The 18,868-nt window shown below is 43.6% G+C and overlaps 1 protein-coding gene across 2 annotated transcripts in view; it reads left to right on the top strand.

The window, feature by feature from the left end:
• Positions 1-18,868, top strand: part of SORCS3 (sortilin related VPS10 domain containing receptor 3) — a 680,789-nt gene that overhangs the window by 280,590 nt on the left and 381,331 nt on the right. For both annotated transcript variants that reach the window (XM_056530530.1, XM_056530531.1), the window contains exon 4: positions 3,400-3,558. In XM_056530530.1, the coding sequence (XP_056386505.1) occupies positions 3,400-3,558 (159 nt within the window). The remainder of the gene's footprint in view (positions 1-3,399; positions 3,559-18,868) is intronic.

Raw genomic sequence — 18,868 nt, 5'->3', positions numbered from 1 at the left:
AGGTTTGCTGTGGGGATTTGCTCCTATCCTGGACAGTTTCTGACATGGACAGGGGTGTCAGCAAAGAGAGCACTGTGGTCAGATTGGAAAGAACTACACAACTTCCTCTGGGGCATACAGCAGCTGATAGGTACTGGAAGGATTAAGATTTTTAAATAGAAGTCATTGACAAATCTGTTTAACTTTCTGGAGCCAGTTATTATGAAAAAAAAAAAAAGTTTTCCACTGGAGTACCCCTTTAATATTTCAGTTGTGAAGAGGTTAAGAACGTTTCCTATAAAACAACTTTGAACATTAACTCCATGAACATAAACCAAATTTATAGATAACAGATTGGGAGAGCGCTGTCTGCAGATGTGTTTTATGTACGAGTGAATCTCCAGCAGCTATTGAAGTGACTGCAATCTAACACATCATGCCTGGGAGCCATTCTCCAGCGTTGTCATATTTGCTCCGGTGAGGCGCCCGCAGTCATCTAACTTTCACTTGTCTTATGTTTCCTCTCTTCGTGATCGGTGGGAACCTCCGCCGCCACCGCTACGTCTTCTTTTCATGCTGATTTAAACAGAAAACTATCATGAAAGACGAGAGGAGAGAAGATTGTGCAGCAATAAGGGTCTATTCCACCTCAAATTAAAGGGGTACTCCGGTGAAAAACTTTTTTTTTTTTTTAAATCAACTGGTGCCAGAACATTAAACAGATTTGTTAATGACTTCTATTTAAAAATCTCAATCCTTCCAGTACTTATCAGCTGCTGTATGCTACTGAGGAAGTTGTGTTGTTCTTTCCAGTCTGACCACAGTGCTCTCTGCTGACACCCCTGTCCATGTCAGGAACTGTCCAGAGAAGGAGCAAATCCCCATAGCAAACCTATCCTGCTCTGGACAGTTCCTGAGACAGACAGAGGTGTCAGCAGAGAGCACTGCGGTCAGACAGAAAAGAACGACACAACTTCTTCTGGAGTAGATAGCAGCTGATAAGTACTGAAAGGGTTAAGATTTTTAAATAGAAGTATGTAAAAATCTGTTTAACTTTCTGGCACCAGTTAATTAAAAAAAATAATCGTTTTTCACCGGAGTACCCCTTTAAAGCTCATAGACTTCTATGGGATTCCGCACTCCCATTCCCACTTCTGAATTTCCGCTTGCGGAATTCCGCAAGCGGAAATTCAGAAGTGTGAATGGGAGTGCCGAATCCCATAGAAGTCTATGGACTTTAATTTGTGGCCGAATTTCACAAGTGGAAATTCCGCTGTGTGAATAGACCCTAAGGGTGATGAAGGGAAACTGGGAGGAGACTGCACCTCACCGGTCACCGGGAAGACTCTCCCATTGCAAAGCGTGAAGTGGTCTTCAAGCTGTGGCCCTCCAGCTATGGTAAAACTTCAACTCCCAGCATGCCCGCACAGCTGTTGTCGCTTTGCAACAACTAGAGGTCCAAAGTTTAAAGACCCCTGCCATAGATGTAGCCTATGCAGCTATGAAGAGAGTGGGCACAGCCCTGGTTGGTCCAGTCTACGATACCGATATTGGGTGGCCAAGCTCAGCATCAATGACCATTGGGTTCTTGGTCAACACTCCTACCAAAACCCTTCTACCCTATTTACTCAGTTTGGCGGGCGGCAGCTCTAGGAAAAGTTCTGGCTGTTTCTTCTTCAGAAGAAGAATTATGGAGGCAACTGTGTTCCTGGGAACTTTTAACCCCTGGAGTACCAAGCTAATTTTGGCTTTAAGGACCAGGCCAATTTCCATTTTTTAACTTTTGTTTTTTCCTCCTTACCTCCTAAAATTCATAACACTTTAAATTTTTTCACCTACAGACCCATATAGGGGCTTTGGTCACCAATTGTACTTTGTAATGAAATAATTTATTTTATACCATAATCTGCCATAGCATAGCATTGATCAGTGTTATCGGTGCTCTGCTGCTCCAGCCTGCAGAGCCTGGCTGGAGCATCAGGTGACTGATCGGACGGTGAGGAGGCAGGTAATGGCCCTCCCGCCATCCTCTCAGCTGATCGGGATATCACGGTTTCAGCGCGACGGTCCCGATCAGCTCCACTGAGCTGCTGGGATAATTTTACTTTCGTTTTTTAGCATTGAGGGGGCGTGGTGTGAAGTCATGAGGGGCGTGGCCGTGACACCACGACCCCCGCCACCTGCACCCAGCATTCTAAATGGTGCTGCACACAGATCGTGGGGGTCCCAGCGGCAGGACCCCCCGTGATCAGACATCTTATCCCCTAATCTTTGGATAGGAGGTAAGCTGTCTAGGGGCGGAGTACCCCTTTAATCAGATTCCAAACTCTGCACCATGGCCGAGACCAAAGAGCTGTCCAAGAAGGGAAAAATTTGTGCAAGTAGGTCCAAACCTTACGCAGTTCTACTGAAATCCTTTGTTTTCTGCATCCAGTACTCATTGCTGCTTCTGATTTTCCCCCTCTACCCCAGGCCTCTATTTTAGCCTTTTCAACCTAAAATTTGGTAAAATTGGCATATTACAGGGGTACTCCACTGGAAACCCTTTTTTTTTATCAACTGGTGCCAAAAAGTTAAACAGATTTGTAAATTACTTCAATTTGAAAATCTTAATCATTCCAGTACATATCAGCTGCTGTTATGCTCCACAGGAAGTTCTTTTCTTTTTGAATTTCCTTTCTGTCTGATCACAGTGCTCTCTGCTGACATCTCTGTCCATTTTAGGAACTGTCCAAAGCAGGATAGGTTTTCTATGGGGATTTATTCCTGCTCTGGACAGTTCCTAAAAAGCAGAGAGCACTGTGGTCAGACAGAAAGGAAATTCAAAAAGAAAAGAACTTCCTGTGGATCATAACAGCAGCTGATAAGTACTGGAAGGATTAAGATTTTTCAATAGAAGTAATTTACAAATCTGTTAAACTTTCTGGCACCAGTTGATTTAAAAAAAAAAAAAAAAAATGTTTTCCAGTGGAGTACCCCTTTAACCCTATCCACCTGTAAGAAATGTTTGTCACGTAACAGCTGTTCCGCACCGTCATAGACTGTCATTTGACAGCTATTCCTCTAGGTCAGTGGTGTCCAAACTGTGGCCCTCCAGATGTTGCAAAACTACAACTTCCAGCATGCCCGGACAGCCAACGGCTGTCCGGGCATGCTGGGAGTTGTAGTTTTGCAACATCTGGAGGGCCACAGTTTGGACCTCACTGCTCTCTGTGAATCAGGTTGGAGCACTGTGCGAGTGCCAAGGTAGGGGCAGCTGCAATAGGGTACATGGACCCCCTCAGGCACAAGATCCCAGGTGTTACTTTCTTCTCTATATATTCCTAAAATTGAAAAAATAAATAAATGTAGCAGACTGCAAAAAAAAAATTTGTTTTGTAAATGTATTCTAATGTAGATCTTTCGCTTGTTGTGTTCTAGATCATGCTCCTCAGTGATCCTGACATGGAGAGCAGTATTATGATCAGCTCCGATGCCGGGGCCACATATCAGAAATACAGGCTTAACTTCTACATTCAGAGCCTACTCTTCCACCCCAAGCAGGAGGACTGGGTGCTGGCGTACAGTCTGGACCAAAAGGTAAAACACTAATAATATATAACATGTAAAATGTTGATGGCCATGAGCTAATAACGCTTTGTTTTAAATTATAGTTGTGGGTCATGAATGGGGGAAACTCCCACTAAGATGTCCGTAGGCACCGAATAGTATTTACATTTTTGGAGTAGTGAAAACAGCCTGTAAATCAGAAAATTAATAATTAAAAGGGGTACTCCAATGGCCAGTATTTGGAACATTTAGTTCTGAACGCTGTGTGCGCGCTGCGGGGGTCGACCACACCCGTCATGTCATGAATGGGGGAAACTCCCACTAAGATGTCCGTAGGCATCGAATAGTATTTTATTTTTGGGAGTTGTGAAAACAGCCTGTAAATCAGAAAATTACCTTTGTATGTTAAAGGGGTACTCCAATGGCCAGTATTTGAAACAGTTAGTTCTGAATGCTGTGTGTGTGCTGTGGGGGTCGGCCACACCCCCTCATGATATCACGCCACACCCCCTCAATGCAAGTCTATGGGAGGGGGCATGACGGCCGCCACACCCCCTCTCATAGACTTGCATTGATGGGGCGGGGTGTGATGTCATGAGGGGTGTGGCCAATATGACACACAGCGTTCAGAACTAAATGTTCCAAATACTGGCCATTGGAGTACCCCTTTAACATACAAAGGTAATTTTCTGATTTACAGAAACCTAGCCCAAAAGGGTACTCCACTGGAAAAAAAAAAAAAAATATTAAATCAACTGGTGCCAGAAAGTTAAGCAAATTTGTAAATTACTTCTATTAAAATGTCTTAATCCTTCCAGTACTTATTAGCGGCTGTATACTACAGAGGAAATTCTTTTCTTTTCGGATTTCATTTCTGTCACGACCACAGTGCTCTCTGCTGACACCTCTGTCCATTTTAGGAAATCCTCATAGCAAACCTATCCTGCTCTGGACAGTTCCTAAAACTTCCTCTGTAGTATACATCAGCTGATAAGTACTTGAAGGATTAATATTTTTAAATAGAAGTACCGTCATTTACAAATCTATTTAACTTTCTGGCACCAGTTGATTTAAAAAAAAAAAAAAAATTGTTTTCCAGAAGAGAACCCCTTTAACCATATTTTTCAAAGATCATTTGGTCACGTTAATATTTCAAACTCATGTGAATGGGACAGTTCTATTGTTGTCAATGTCCATGGGGCTTGCTATAAATGTTGCTGTAAAGCAGATCTCTAAATGTGATAAATAAACATGCACCAGCGCTGAAAGGGTTAAAAAAATGTAGATATCTTTATTGTTGAACGCTGATGTAATCTGCAGATAGTGTTAATAATCCTCAATGTGTCGATGGTCTAGATAAGAAAAAAAATGAATACTGTAGTACCGGGTCTCCCTACAAGTAGATCGGCAATGTAATGCACTCAACGTTGCGCTTACCTCTATGGGTGCGTTCACACTGAGCAATTCAAGAGGAATTTACTCGAGGGTTCACACCAAGTTTTTGCCATACTGTTTTCAATCAGTTTTTCTAAAAAAAAACATATGGCAAAAAAACTGATGGAACCGTAAGGGAAAAAGTAAACCGTATGCGTTTTTAAACTGTATACTGTATTTAACAGTGCATATGGTTCCGTCCGTTTTTATAAAAAAATAAAAAACATAAGTTTTTGAAAATGTTGTCCATTTTTAATGGGAGTGGTGTTGGGTGGGGACTTTAGAAAGCAAATGCACATGTGCAAAGTAAAAACCGTATATGGTTTCCTGTATAGAACCGTATATATGTGCGTTTCCCATTGACGTCCATGTTAAAAAAAATGTATGTGGTTGCAGTACATTTTTTAAACCAGAGTCAAAACCATGGTTGACCACGGTTTTGTCTCTGGTTTAAAAACCGTCCTGCAACCGCATACGTTTTTTTTTTTTACATGGACGTCAATGGGAAACGCACATGTATACGGTTCCATACGGGAAACCATATACGGTTTCTACTTTGCACGTGCGCATTTGCATCCTAAAGTCCCCACCCAACACCCCTCACATTTAAAATGGACAACATTTTCAAAAACTTATGTTTTTTTTTTCTGTGGTTAAACTGGAAAGAAATACAAAAATTCCTCTGTAGTATACAGCAGCTGATAAGTACTGGAAGGATTAGGATTTTTAAATAGAAGTAAGTAATTTACAAATCTGTTTAACTTTCTGGCATCAGCAAAAAAAATAAAACTGTTTTCCAGCAGAGTACCCCTTTAAGCCATTTTCCTACAGAGAAGCCTTGCCTTACCAGCTTGCTCTCTGCCTTAGTAAAGAGCTTTAGTGTGCCGCCGCTGGTGCTTTACTGCGCCGCTCAATACCGTCAGCAGTTGATATACAAGATAAGATCCAGTCATTGGGTTAAAAATGGCCGTGGACAGGGCGATAAAACAAGCCGCCTGCATTTTGATGTTTTTCCCAAAATAAATAAGTCAAGCTTTTAAATAAGGAATGGGCTGGAAATACAGTCGGCAGACACCGCGCTGACACGTCTCAGGGCTGATTTACTCAGTGCATGGAAGCTTCATGCTGTAAGTCACAGAGGACCCGGCTGTGATGTCTGCGCTGACAGCCGTTCATCCATATTTGAGGCCATCTCCAGGGACGGGTAGGTGACACTCCGTACTGATCAATTCTCTCATCAACCGCGCGTTCTCCCACACTCCCCAGTCATGATCCGTCTTTTCCCGCTGACAGCCCCGTGTATAGATAGCAGGAGAGGGGCCGCTTCACAAACCGGCCGTAAACACGGGAGAGGCGAGCGCTGCGCCAACCCATTACTTTCTATCAATGTCTGCGCAAGAAAGCGTAATGATGCCCTAACATTCACAAAGACAGCATAAAGCATTTTTATTTTTGCCGATGAAGTTTAAACATCTGAAATATAAAGTGCCGGAAGGTTAGGTAAAAGGTATAGACAGGAAATGGGCTGCGGGGCCTCCTATCTATAAATGTAATGCAGGCGCTCTAACGCCAAATAGCTGCAGTAATGTACATGTATTTCTGTATATCCTTCTCCAACGACGCTCTTCGTGTTTTACATCAGTAGTAAATATGTTTACTGAGGAAAACTACCTGATATTCATACACGAAACCTTAAAAATGGTGCACTTTATAACATGTATAAAATAATTCTGCTGAAATGCATTGTAAATATGTAAACTCATTTACCCTGTACTGATCCTGAGTTATATCCTGTATTATACTCCAGAGCTGTACTCACTATTCTGCTGGTGGGGTCACTGTGTACATACATTACATTACTTATCCTGTACTGATCCTGAGTTATATATATATATATATATATATATATATATATATGGTAGAGGATAAGTAATGTGATATATGTACACAGTGACCCCACCAGCAGAATAGTGACTACAGCTCTGGAGTATAATACAGGATATAACTCAGGATCAGTACAGGATAAGTAATGTAATGTATGTACACAGTGACCCCACCAGCAGAATAGTGACTACAGCTCTGGAGTATAATACAGGATATAACTCAGGATCAGTACAGGATAAGTAATGTAATGTATGTACACAGTGACCTCCCCAGCAGAATAGTGAGTACAGCTCTGGAGTATAATACAGGATATAACTCAGGATCAGTACAGGATAAGTAATGTAATGTATGTACACAGTGACCTCACCAGCAGAATAGTGAGTACAGCTCTGGAGTATAATACAGGATATAACTCAGGATCAGTACAGGATAAGTAATGTAATGTATGTACACAGTGACCTCACCAGCAGAATAGTGAGTACAGCTCTGGAGTATAATACAGGATATAACTCAGGATCAGTACAGGATAAGTAATATAATGTATGTACACAGTGACCCCACCAGCAGAATAGTGAGTACAGCTCTGGAGTATAATACAGGATATAACTCAGGATCAGTACAGGATAAGTAATATAATGTATATACACAGTGACCTCACCAGCAGAATAGTGAGTACAGCTCTGGAGTATAATACAGGATATAACTCAGGATCAGTACAGGATAAGTAATGTAATGTATATACACAGTGACCTCACCAGCAGAATAGTGAGTACAGCTCTGGAGTATAATACAGGATATAACTCAGGATCAGTACAGGATAAGTAATGTAATGTATATACACAGTGACCTCACCAGCAGAATAGTGAGTACAGCTCTGGAGTATAATACAGGATATAACTCAGGATCAGTACAGGATAAGTAATGTAAGGTATGTAAGATGTCAGACCCCAGTGATCATAGATATAAGATGGGCAATATCTCCTGTTGGTGGGCCAACCCCTTTAAGAATCAATATGACCTTTGGTTTATTGGACTTATCGATACTGTTCGGTAATATACCAATATTGTGGTACAGGACAATGACACTGATAGCCGACTATAAACCCCATCGAAAACAATTTGTGTGGTTTATATAACAATGTATAAGAGGATCCTGGGTGATCATCTTGTGGCTGTTCCTGGTGATGAAGATTCTCATCATCCTCATTAGCAGCTATTTAGTGTAATTAGTTCCCATCAAGTTAATTTGGAATAAAAATAGACTCTTTGATTACGGCGCTCCTTATCACCGCCGCGGCGCCTCCCCGTAACCTTTCCACATTCTTACACTAAATCAAGTGCCGAGTCTTTCAGCCCGGAGCCAATTTACAGAAATAGGGGAATGGAGATCTGGAGGATAAGGAAGAGTCAAGAAGCTGCAGATCAGTGGTTTCAAACTGTGGCCCTCGAGATGGTGCAAAACTTCAACTCCTCCAACCGCTGTCCGGGCATACTGGGAGTACGGATAGACCGATATCGATTTTTTTTGGGCCGATACCGATAATCTGTGGCCTTTCAGTTGGACTCAGGAGGACCCCAGGACAGGCAGGGGGAGAGAAGCGGGTGGCGGTCTCTGGCCCCGCAAAAGCCGCTGCAGTTCATTGATTTAAAGTGCCCGCTTTAAATCAATGATCTGCAGACGCTACTTCGGGCCGGGAGGGGGGGGGGGGTGGAGAAATAGCCGATAACTTACACCAGAATATCGGTATAAGTTATCGGCTATTTCTCCACCCCCAAACCCCCCCCCCCCCCCCGGCCCGAAGTAGCGCCTGCAGATCATTGATTCAAAGCGGGCACTTTAAATCAATGAACTGCAGCGGCTTTTGTGGGGCCAGAGACAGCCGCCGCCACCCACTTCTCTCCCCCTGCCTGTCCTGGGGTCCTCCTGAGTCCAACTCCCCCCCTATCCTCTGGCCAGAGACCGCCGCCCGCTTCTCTACCCCTGCCGGTCCTTAGTCCAACCACCCCCACTGCCTCCCCCGTCCCCGGTTTTAGAATTACTTGTTCCCGTGGCACGCGCTACTTCTTGCTCCAGCGGCGTCCTGAGCTGTCACTGTGCGCACTGACGGTGATGTCGCATTGAGGAGGCCATTCGTCAATTCGCAGCAGACTGCGTAACGCAGGACGCTGCAGGAGCCAGAAGTAGCGCGGACCCCGGGCCCCAGGAACAGGTAATTATAAAACCGGGGATGAGGGAGGCAATGGGGCAGTGGCAGTCTCTGGCCGGGGCGGTGCGGTGCAGTGGGGGGTGCGGTGCGGTGGGGGGGTGCGGTATGGGGTGGGCGGGGCATTATCGGATTATCGGCAAGGTAATTTCAGATACCGATAATGTCCAAAATTGTGAATATCGGACAATAACATTGGCCAAACCGATAATCGGTCGATCCCTAGCTGGGAGTTGAAGTTTTGCCATGTCTGGAGGGCCACAATTTGAGACCACGGATATAGATCTTTACTTTATCTATCTTTACCAAGAAACCAGAACTTCTGTATCTCTATAGTTTTGTCCAACATTGAAATGGGAATCATGGGGCCACCATGAGGAGATGACTATGAAGTTCCCCCTTCAACCATACAGGTCACGTCCATGTTTAGTGGCCCAGTTGCTCATAGTGTGGTGACAGGGTGCAATGCAGGGTAGATGCTATGGCCCAAGGGGCAGATGGTATTAACCCCTTCTTGTCGTGACACCAGGGCGTGGTTTAGCCTTAACCACCCGAAGGTACTACCGCTGATCCTGGGTTAGGCAGGGGCAATGAAGACACCAACGACAGATTAAAGAGGTATTCCAGGCCAAAACTTTATTTTATATATCAACTGGCTCCGGAAAGTTAAACAGATTTGTAAATTACTTCTATTAAAAAATCTTAATCCTTCCAATAGTTATTAGCTTCTGAAGTTGAGTTGTTGTTTTCTGTCTAACTGCTCTCTGATGACTCACGTCCTGGGAGCTGTGCAGTTCCTATGGGGATATTCTCCCATCATGCACAGCTCCCAGGACGTGACATCATCATTGAGCAGTTAGACAGAAAACTTCAGAAGCTAATAACTATGGGAAGGATTAAGATTTTTTAATAGAAGTAATTTACAAATCTGTTTAACTTTCCGGAGCCAGTTAATATATATAAAAAAAAAGGTCTGCTTGGAATACCCCTTTAACCCCTTAAGGACCAAGGGCGTACAGGTACGCCTTTGCTCCCTGGTACTTAAGGACCAAGGGCGTACCTGTACGCTCGTGGGAATGTCGGTCCCCGCCGTGCACCGGGCGGGGACCGGACCGGGGTGACTGCTGATATCTATCAGCAGGCACCCTGCACAAATGCCCAGGGGGGTCATCAGACCCCCCCATGTCGGTGATAGGTGCAAATCGCAAGTGAATTCACACTTGCGATTTGTGCGATTCCGGGTCATTACGGGTCTATGGTGACCTGGCGACGCGGAATAGAAGGGGGATCGCAAGTGTCCATGACACCCACAACCCCCCTGAAGAGATAGAAGTGAGGTGGCAGGGGTACCACCCCTCCTATCCCTGCTATTGGTGGGCTAGACGCGACCACCAATAGCAGATCGGGGGCGGGGGGGGGTTAACTTTCGTTTTCCCCTTTCTGCCCACCCACAATAGGCGGGGCATAACGGGGAGACGACAGAGGACCGGCGCCGGAGATCGGTGGGCGGCGATGTCCTGCAGCAAGCTCCCTGGATCCGACGGAGGCCGGTAAGTTGCCTAGCAACATCTGGAGGGCTGCAGTCCGAGACCACTATATAGTGGTCTCTATACTGTAGCACTCCAGATGTTGCAAAACTACAACTCTCAGCATACCCAGACAGCAGTTTGGGCATGCTGGGAGTTGTAGTTTTGCAACAGCTGGAGGGCTACAGTTTGAGACCACTATATGGTAGTCTCTGAACTATAGCCCTCCAGATCTTGCAAAACTACAACTCCTAGCATGCCCACACAACTGTTTGCTGTCCGGGCATGCTGAGATTTGTAGTTTTGCAGCATCTGGAGGGGCACATTTTGCAGTGGTCTCTATACTGTAGCTCTCCAGATGTTGCAAAACTGCAAATCCCAGCATGCTGGGAGTTGTAGTTGCAATCCCTCCAGCTGTTGCATAACTACATCTCCCAGCATGCCCTTCAGTGATCAGAACATGCTGGGAGTTGTAGTTGTGTAACAGCTGGAGGCACACTGGTTGGAAAATATTGAGTTAGATAACAGAACCTAACTGAAGGTTTTCCAACCAGTGTGCCTCCAGCTGTTGCAAAAGTAAAACTCCCAGCATGCACGGTCAGTACATTCACACGGGCAGGCTTACAGTAAGGTTTCTGCTTCAAGTATAGGCTGCGGCAAATTTTTCGCCGCAGCGCAAACTCCTAGCAGGGAACTCACTGTAAAGTTGTAAAACACTACATATACACCCCCTTACACTGTCCCCCCAATAAAAATTTAAAACATATTTTCCAGCAGTGTTTCCAAAACGGAGCCTCCAGCTGTTGCAAAACAACAACTCCCAGCATTTCTGGACAGCCACTGACTGTCCAGGCATGCTGGGAGTTTAGCAACAGCTGGAGGCACCCTGTTTGGGAATCACTGGCATAGAATACCCCTATGTCCACCCCTATGCAATCCCTAATTTAGTCCTCAAATGTTCATGGCGCTCTCTCACTTCGGAGCCCTGTCGTATTTCAAGGAAACAGTTTAGGGCCACATATGGGGTATCTCCGTACTCGGGAGAAATGACACTACAAATTTTGGGGGGCTTTTTCTCCTTTTACCCCTTATGAAAATGAAAAGTTGGTGTCTACACCAGCCTGTTAGTGTAAAAAAAAAATTTCTTACACTAACATGCTGGTGTTACCCTTTACTTTTTATTTTCACAAGAGGTAAAAGGGAAAAAAAGACCCACAAAATTTTTAGTACGGAAATACCCCATATGTGGGCGTAAAATGCTCTGCGGACGCACAACAAGGCTCAGGAGTAAGAGCGCACTATGTACATTTGAAGCCTAAATTGGTGATTTGCAGCGGTTCTGACATAAACATAAAAAAATAAATACCGACATGTGACCCCATTTTGGAAACTACACCCCTCACGGAATGTAACAAGGGGTATAGTGAGCATTAACACCCCACAGGTATTTGACACATTTTCATTAAAGTTGGATGGGAAAATGAAATTTTTTTTCACTAAAATGCTGGTGTTACCCTAAATTTTTCATTTTCACAAAGGAAAAGAGGAAAAAAGCCCCTAAAATTTGTAACCCCATTTCTTCTGAGTGAGAAAATACCCCAAATGTGTATGTAAAGTGCTCAGCGGGCGAACTACAATGCTCAGAAGAGAAAGAGCGCCATTGGGATTTTGAAGAGGAAATGTGTCCGGAATTGAAGGCCACGCGTGTTTACAAAGCCCCCATAGTGCCAGAACAATGGACCCCCCAACATGTGACCCCATTTTGGAAACTACAGCCCTCACATAATATAATAATGAAATGTAGTAATGAAATTTGGGGGGGAAAACACACATTTTAGTGAAAAACATTTTTTTTTTTTTACATATGCAAAAGTTGTGAAACCCCTGTGGGATATTAAGGCTCACTTTATTCCTTGTTACGTTCCTCAAGGGGTCTCGTTTCCAAAATGGTATGCCATGTGTTTTTTTTTTTTTGCTGTTCTGGCACCATAGGGGCTTCCTAAATGCGACATGCCCCCCGACCAAAATTTGCTCTCAAAAAGCCAAATATGACTCCTTCTCTTCTGAGCATTGTAGTTCGCCCGTAGTGCACTTCAAGTCAACTTATGGGCTACCTCCATACTCAGAAGAGATGGGGTTACAAATTTTGGGGGTATTTTCTGCTATTAACCCTTGCAAAAATGTGAAATTTGGGGGGAAACACATTTTTTTTTTTTACATATGCAAAAGTTGTGAAACACCTGTGGGGTATTAAGGTTCACTTAATTCCTTGTTATGTTTCTCAAGGGGTCTAGTTTCCAAAATGGTATGCCATGTGTTTTTTTTTTTTGCTGTTCTGGCACCATAGGGCTTCCTAAATGCAACATGCCCCCCAAAAACCATTTCAGAAAAACGTACTCTCCAAAATCCCCTTGTCGCTCCTTCGCTTCTGAGCCCTCTACTGCGCCCGCCGAACAATTTACATAGACATATGAGGTATGTGCTTACTCGAGAGAAATTGGGCTCCAAATACAAGTATAACAATTTTCTCCTTTTTACCCCTTGTAAAAATTCAAAAATTGGGTCTACAAGAACATGCAAGTGTAAAAAATTAAGATTGTGAATTTTCTCCTTCACTTTGCTGCTATTCCTGTGAAACACCTAAAGGGTTAAAACGCTGACTGAATGTCATTTTGAATACTTTGGGGGGGTGCAGTTTTTATAATGGGGTCTTTTATGGGGTATTTCTAATATGAAAACCCTTCAAATCCACTTCAAATCTGAACTGGTCCCTGAAAAGTAGTGAGTTTGAAAATTTTGTGAAAAATTGGAAAATTGCTGCTGAACTTTGAAGCCCTCTGGTGTCTTCCAAAAGTAAAAAGTTGTCAATTTTATGATGCAAACATAAAGTAGACATATTGTATATGTGAACCCAAAAAAATGTATTTGGAATATCCATTTTCCTTACAAGCAGAGAGCTTCAAAGTTAGAAAAATGCAAAATTTTCAATTTTTCAAGTTACCACAAAAATTTTCCACCATGTTAAAATAGAATATGTCACGAAAAAACTATCTCGGAATCAGAATGATAATTAAAAGCATTCCAGAGTTATTAATGTTTAATGTGACAGTGGTCAGATGTTCAAAAAACGCTCTGGTCCTAAGGTGTAAAATGGCCTGGTCCTTAAGGGGTTAAGGATAATGGCAGCTTTACTGAGGCAAGACAGGTGATATCGTTTTCGCAGTACAGCCAAATATCCCATGGAGGTGACTAGTGACACAGGGGTACCTCGCAGACTTGCTGGGACTTGCAGTAGTTAGACTGACTTTAGTGCAGGCCACAGTGACTACAGATGGACTTGACAGAGATGGTGACTGACAATAAGATAACTTGACTTACTGATGGCCGACTTGTGGCTGCCGGACTTTAGGCCTAAGGCCTCCAATGCTCTGGACACAGACACTGGAACATCTTGACTGCGCTGGACCTCAGCAGAAGTAGCAATGTGCTAAGAGCTCCAAGAGAGTGATTGCAGCCACTCCCCTGTTTTTTTTTTATAGGGGAGTTTAGCAAAGATCCCATAGGTCACGTGGGGGGTCACCTCTTCAATAGTGCCTCTTGGGTAGCAAGCACATGGTATAATATTTAAAGCAACAGTACACTAGTAATACAAATATATATACAATAGGGGTTACACTGTAGGAAGGGGGGCCCTGGGGACATGGAGGGACTCTGCCTGACAGGGCAGGAGAAATGTACGGGGACACACCATCCCGTACTGGGCCACCCCAAACTCCCCCCTCTTTAATGAAGTCGCCCTTGACGCCCAGTCCTGGAGGGCGGAGGATCGGAATAACCACAGGGGCCATAGACAGTTCCTGGGGCATTTCAAACAACGTCCATGTCCAGGTCTGAAATTAATATTTAAAGCAACAGTACACTAGTAATACAAACATATATACAATAGGGGTTACACTGTAGGGGGGGGGCTGGGGACATGGAGGGACTTTGCCTGACAGGGCAGGAGAAATGTATGGGAACACACCATCCCGTACTGGACCACCACAATAGCAACCAATCAGATCACTTCTTTCATTTTGCAGAGACCTTGTTAAAATTGAAAGAAGCGATCTGATTGGTTGCTATGGGCAACTGGGCAACTTTTCCTCTGCACTGGTTTTGATACATTTCCCCCAATGTAACCTTTGTTGTCATTATTCTTCACATATAGTCTACGTTATCTTGATCCCTGGTGTACGTGAATATTGGGACAACATTGTAAATAGGATCTGTTAGGTTACAGTTAAACTTCTTGAAAAGACCGTGCATAATTGCATCGACGATGGTCTTCTATGGGGGTGGTCTTCTAAAGGAAAATGGCCTCTATACATAACATGTGGGAAGATTTATCAAAACCTGTACAGTGAAAAAGTTGCTGAGTTGCCCATAGCAACCAATCAGATCGCTGCTTTCATTTTTTCAGAGGCCTTTTCAAAAATGAAAGAAGCGATCTGATTGGTTGCTATGGGCAACTCACTAACTTTTCCTCTGGACAGGTTTTGATAAATTTCCCCCTTGGTCTTTTTGAAGAGGTTTCACTGTATTAGTTAATTTTCATTAGTAAAAGGCCCTTGTGACATGTAATTGTTCCAAAGTCACCTATAAGTGGTGTTGGCTTCTGCTGGTCTTTTGGAGGTCCTGGGCCACCCAGTTGGCTAGTCTGACCCTGGCACCTAAATTCAACTTTACGATGTATCACTTAAATGGGTATTTCAGGATTTTTTAAAAATGTTTTATTTGACTGTACTACAGGGGCTGTAAAATGAGTGTAGTTCATAATTTATTGTCTGTACCTGTGTTTGATGGATGGTCCCTGAACTCTAATGTGATCTTGGCCCCGATGTTTATTTTTAACAGCATATAAAGTGAGTGTCGTCTCAGGTTTTCCCAGGTTGCACTGCGGCCCGAGACATTACATCACTAGTCAGGTGTTGAAAGGAAGCGTGGCGGTGCTTCAATGGGTGAAGCGACCATTGGGTGGGAGGAAGATAATTCTCCACAGGACTGTAGGGAATTGTAGCTCACCTGTACTGCAATGGGTGGGGTGACCAATGTGTGGGAGGGAAAAAAGTGATCTCACATTTACAAACAAGGGATCCTGGGACTTGTAGTTAAAGTGAAGGAACACCAACAGGAATTATGAAGCCATTTCTCAAATAGAAAGCAGCAGCGTTATGGTGGACACACAACACAGCTTTTAGCCCCAAGACAAGCACAGATCCTTCCTAAGCATGCCCATTACTGTCTGGCAGGTAAGTAGTAAAGTCTCCCTATGGTGGATTACCCCTTTAAGCTGCCCATACTTCTTTAAATGGGTTCTCCAGCAGCGGGACTCCTGCGATCAGGCATCTTATCCCCTATCCTTTGGATAGGGGATAAAATGTTTAAGCACCGGAGAACCCTTTTAATAGCTGGTTTGGCCAACAAGTATTCTTGCCAACCCTTTGGTACACAAGGATGCTTGAATTACACGTGCTCTCAGTGGGCATAGAGAAAAAAGGCCACAGCTACACACCTCTGGTGGTGGCTTATCTCTAGATAGAATAAAAGAATTGGGTGTTGAAATTTTATATGTCTGATCCTTCTTTTCCCCAAGATCATTGGAGGAGAGTCATAAGGTCATCATACATGTTACAAAGTCAGCAAAACCTGCCAGAATACGCAAGTTCAGCATGGCCTGAAATTCACTTATTGTCCATTATAGGGCATTAGAACAGGCCCAAAAGTTAAAGGGGTACTCTGCCGAAAAACAGCTAATCCCCTATCCAAAGCATGGGGGATAAGATGTCTGATTGCTGAGGACCCCCGCGATCTTTGGCGCGACACCCCAGACATCCATGCACAGAGCAAACTCCCCCTCCATTCATGTCTATGGGAGGAGAGATGAATGGAGGGGGTCGCTGCGTGGCGTCATGAACGCGGAAGCTCCAAGCTTCCGTGTTCGTGACGCCGCCACTGCCGGCCCGGAGATGTGTATCAGCACAAACTCAGGAGGAAATCAGTGTGCAGAAAGCGAGCAAAAAAATTCATTATAAACCACAGGGACAAATAAAGAAGATTATCTAATTGGGGAAAATTAGTCTTAATAAGCCTTAAAATGGGCTAAAATAAACACTCAGGTAACAAGATGTTATATGCGAAAGTAGATACAGAACAAGTTCAAGACGCTCTTTCCTTTCATCATAACTTGTTCCTTCCTCTGAGTTGTTGATTTCTACCTGAAGAGTCGTCGTTCTCAGAAAAGCGTGCGGGGCAGCTGAATCATTGTTCCGAGATGTTTGTTCTTTTATTTGTAACTTGTAGTAATTGGGAACCAAAAACACTTTGCAGAACCTCCCGGCTCCGCTCCACTGGCGCTCAGTGCCGGACCCCCTCCGAGAGACGCCTTATTATCACACCAACGCGAAAAAGCTTTCATCTGAAAATGATAATGGTCGACGGTACAATCGCTTCTTATAGTTTTTTGCTGTGAAAATTTAAGCCACACTGCAAGTAATTCCGCTTATCCTCACTATTATTATTTTTAGGAAACCTGTAGGGGGGGAAATACATCTGACATCTAACTTGCATTTGTAACAGAGCTGAATTTTTCAGATGGATATAGATATTTATATATAACTAAGCAATATTGTCTTAAAGGGGTACTCCACTGCCCCAGTGTCCGGAACATTTAGTCCCGAATCCTGGGGACGGGCTGCGGGGGTCTCGACGTCACAGCACGCCCCCTCAATGCAAGTCTATGGGAGGGGGCGTGACAGACGTCACGCCCCCTCCCATAGACTTGCATTGAGGGGGTGTGACGTCACAAGGGGTGTGTCCGTGACATCACAACCCCTGCACCCAGCATTCTGAATTTAATGTTTTGGTCGCTGGGGCAGTGGAGTACCCCTTTAAGCCCTGTGTGCTATGATCACGATGGGGAAGATTTAGAATTTGCCTAAAACATTTGTGCAATTTTTGGTTTTCAGTAGTGCACTTTTTCTGGTGGGGTTTCTGTGTCTAATTTAAGAAATCACAAATGACACATAGTAATAATTAAGGGAGTGAATTCATAAAAGGATGCTAAATATATTGGATTTACTGATATTGACAATCTCTGCAGCCCAAGAGTTAAACAGCAGACAATTTAATCATACTTTACCATGACATTGGTCCGGCAGCAGGATGTTTAAAACTCCCGGGCAAACTCAGCAGCCTGAGAGTTATGCGATCAGGAAATGTATCGAAAGTCCTATGCAAGTCAATGGGACTTCCAGTGCAGATAGATATAAGTAACCAATATGATCACAATGAGGAAGATTTATAATTTGTCTGGAAATATGCACAATTTTTTTGTTTTCATTTGTGCAGTCTTACACCCCTGGTCATCTAGGGTAGTATGAAGTTTACTGTTACATCCCCGGCTATCTAGGGTAGTATGAAGTTTACTGTTACATCCCTGGTCATCTAGGGTGGTATGAAGTTTACTGTTACACCCCTGGTCATATAGGGTAGTATGAAATTTACTGTTACATCCCTGGTCATCTAGGGTGGTATGAAGTGTACTGTTACACCCCTGGTCATATAGGGTAGTATGAAGTTTACTGTTACATCCCTGGTCATCTAGGGTGGTATGAAGTTTACTGTTACACCCCTGGTCACATAGGGTAGTATGAAGTTTACTGTTACATCCCTGGTCATATAGGGTAGTATGAAGTTTACTGTTACATCCCTGGTTATCTAGGGTAGTATGAAGTTTACTGTTACATCCCTGGTCATCTAGGGTGGTATGAAGTTTACTGTTACATCCCTGGTCATATAGGGTAGTATGAAGTTTACTGTTACATCCCTGGTCATCTAGGGTAGTATGAAGTTTACTGTTACATCCCTGGTTATCTAGGGTAGTATGAAGTTTACTGTTACATCCCTGGTCATCTAGGGTGGTATGAAGTTTACTGTTACATCCCTGGTTATCTAGGGTAGTATGAAGTTTACTGTTACATCCCTGGTCATTAGTGTTGAGCGGCATACGCCATATTCGAATTCGCGAATATTCGCGAATATATGGACGAATATTCGTCATATATTTGCGAATATTCCCATATTCGTAATATTCACGTTTTATTTTCGCATATGCGAAGAATTCGCGTATGCGAAAATTAGCACATGCGAAAAGTAGCATATACAAAAATTAGTACAATCAAACATTCGCATATGCGAAAATTAGCATATGCGAAAATTCGCACATCAGTCTCACACAGTAGTATTAGAACC

Source organism: Hyla sarda, chromosome 7 (genome assembly GCF_029499605.1).
Source record: "Hyla sarda isolate aHylSar1 chromosome 7, aHylSar1.hap1, whole genome shotgun sequence".
In the NCBI taxonomy this organism is placed as follows: Eukaryota; Metazoa; Chordata; class Amphibia; order Anura; family Hylidae; genus Hyla; species Hyla sarda.
Note: the sequence above shows the minus strand (reverse complement) of the source record. Positions and strands in the feature narration are given on the sequence as shown.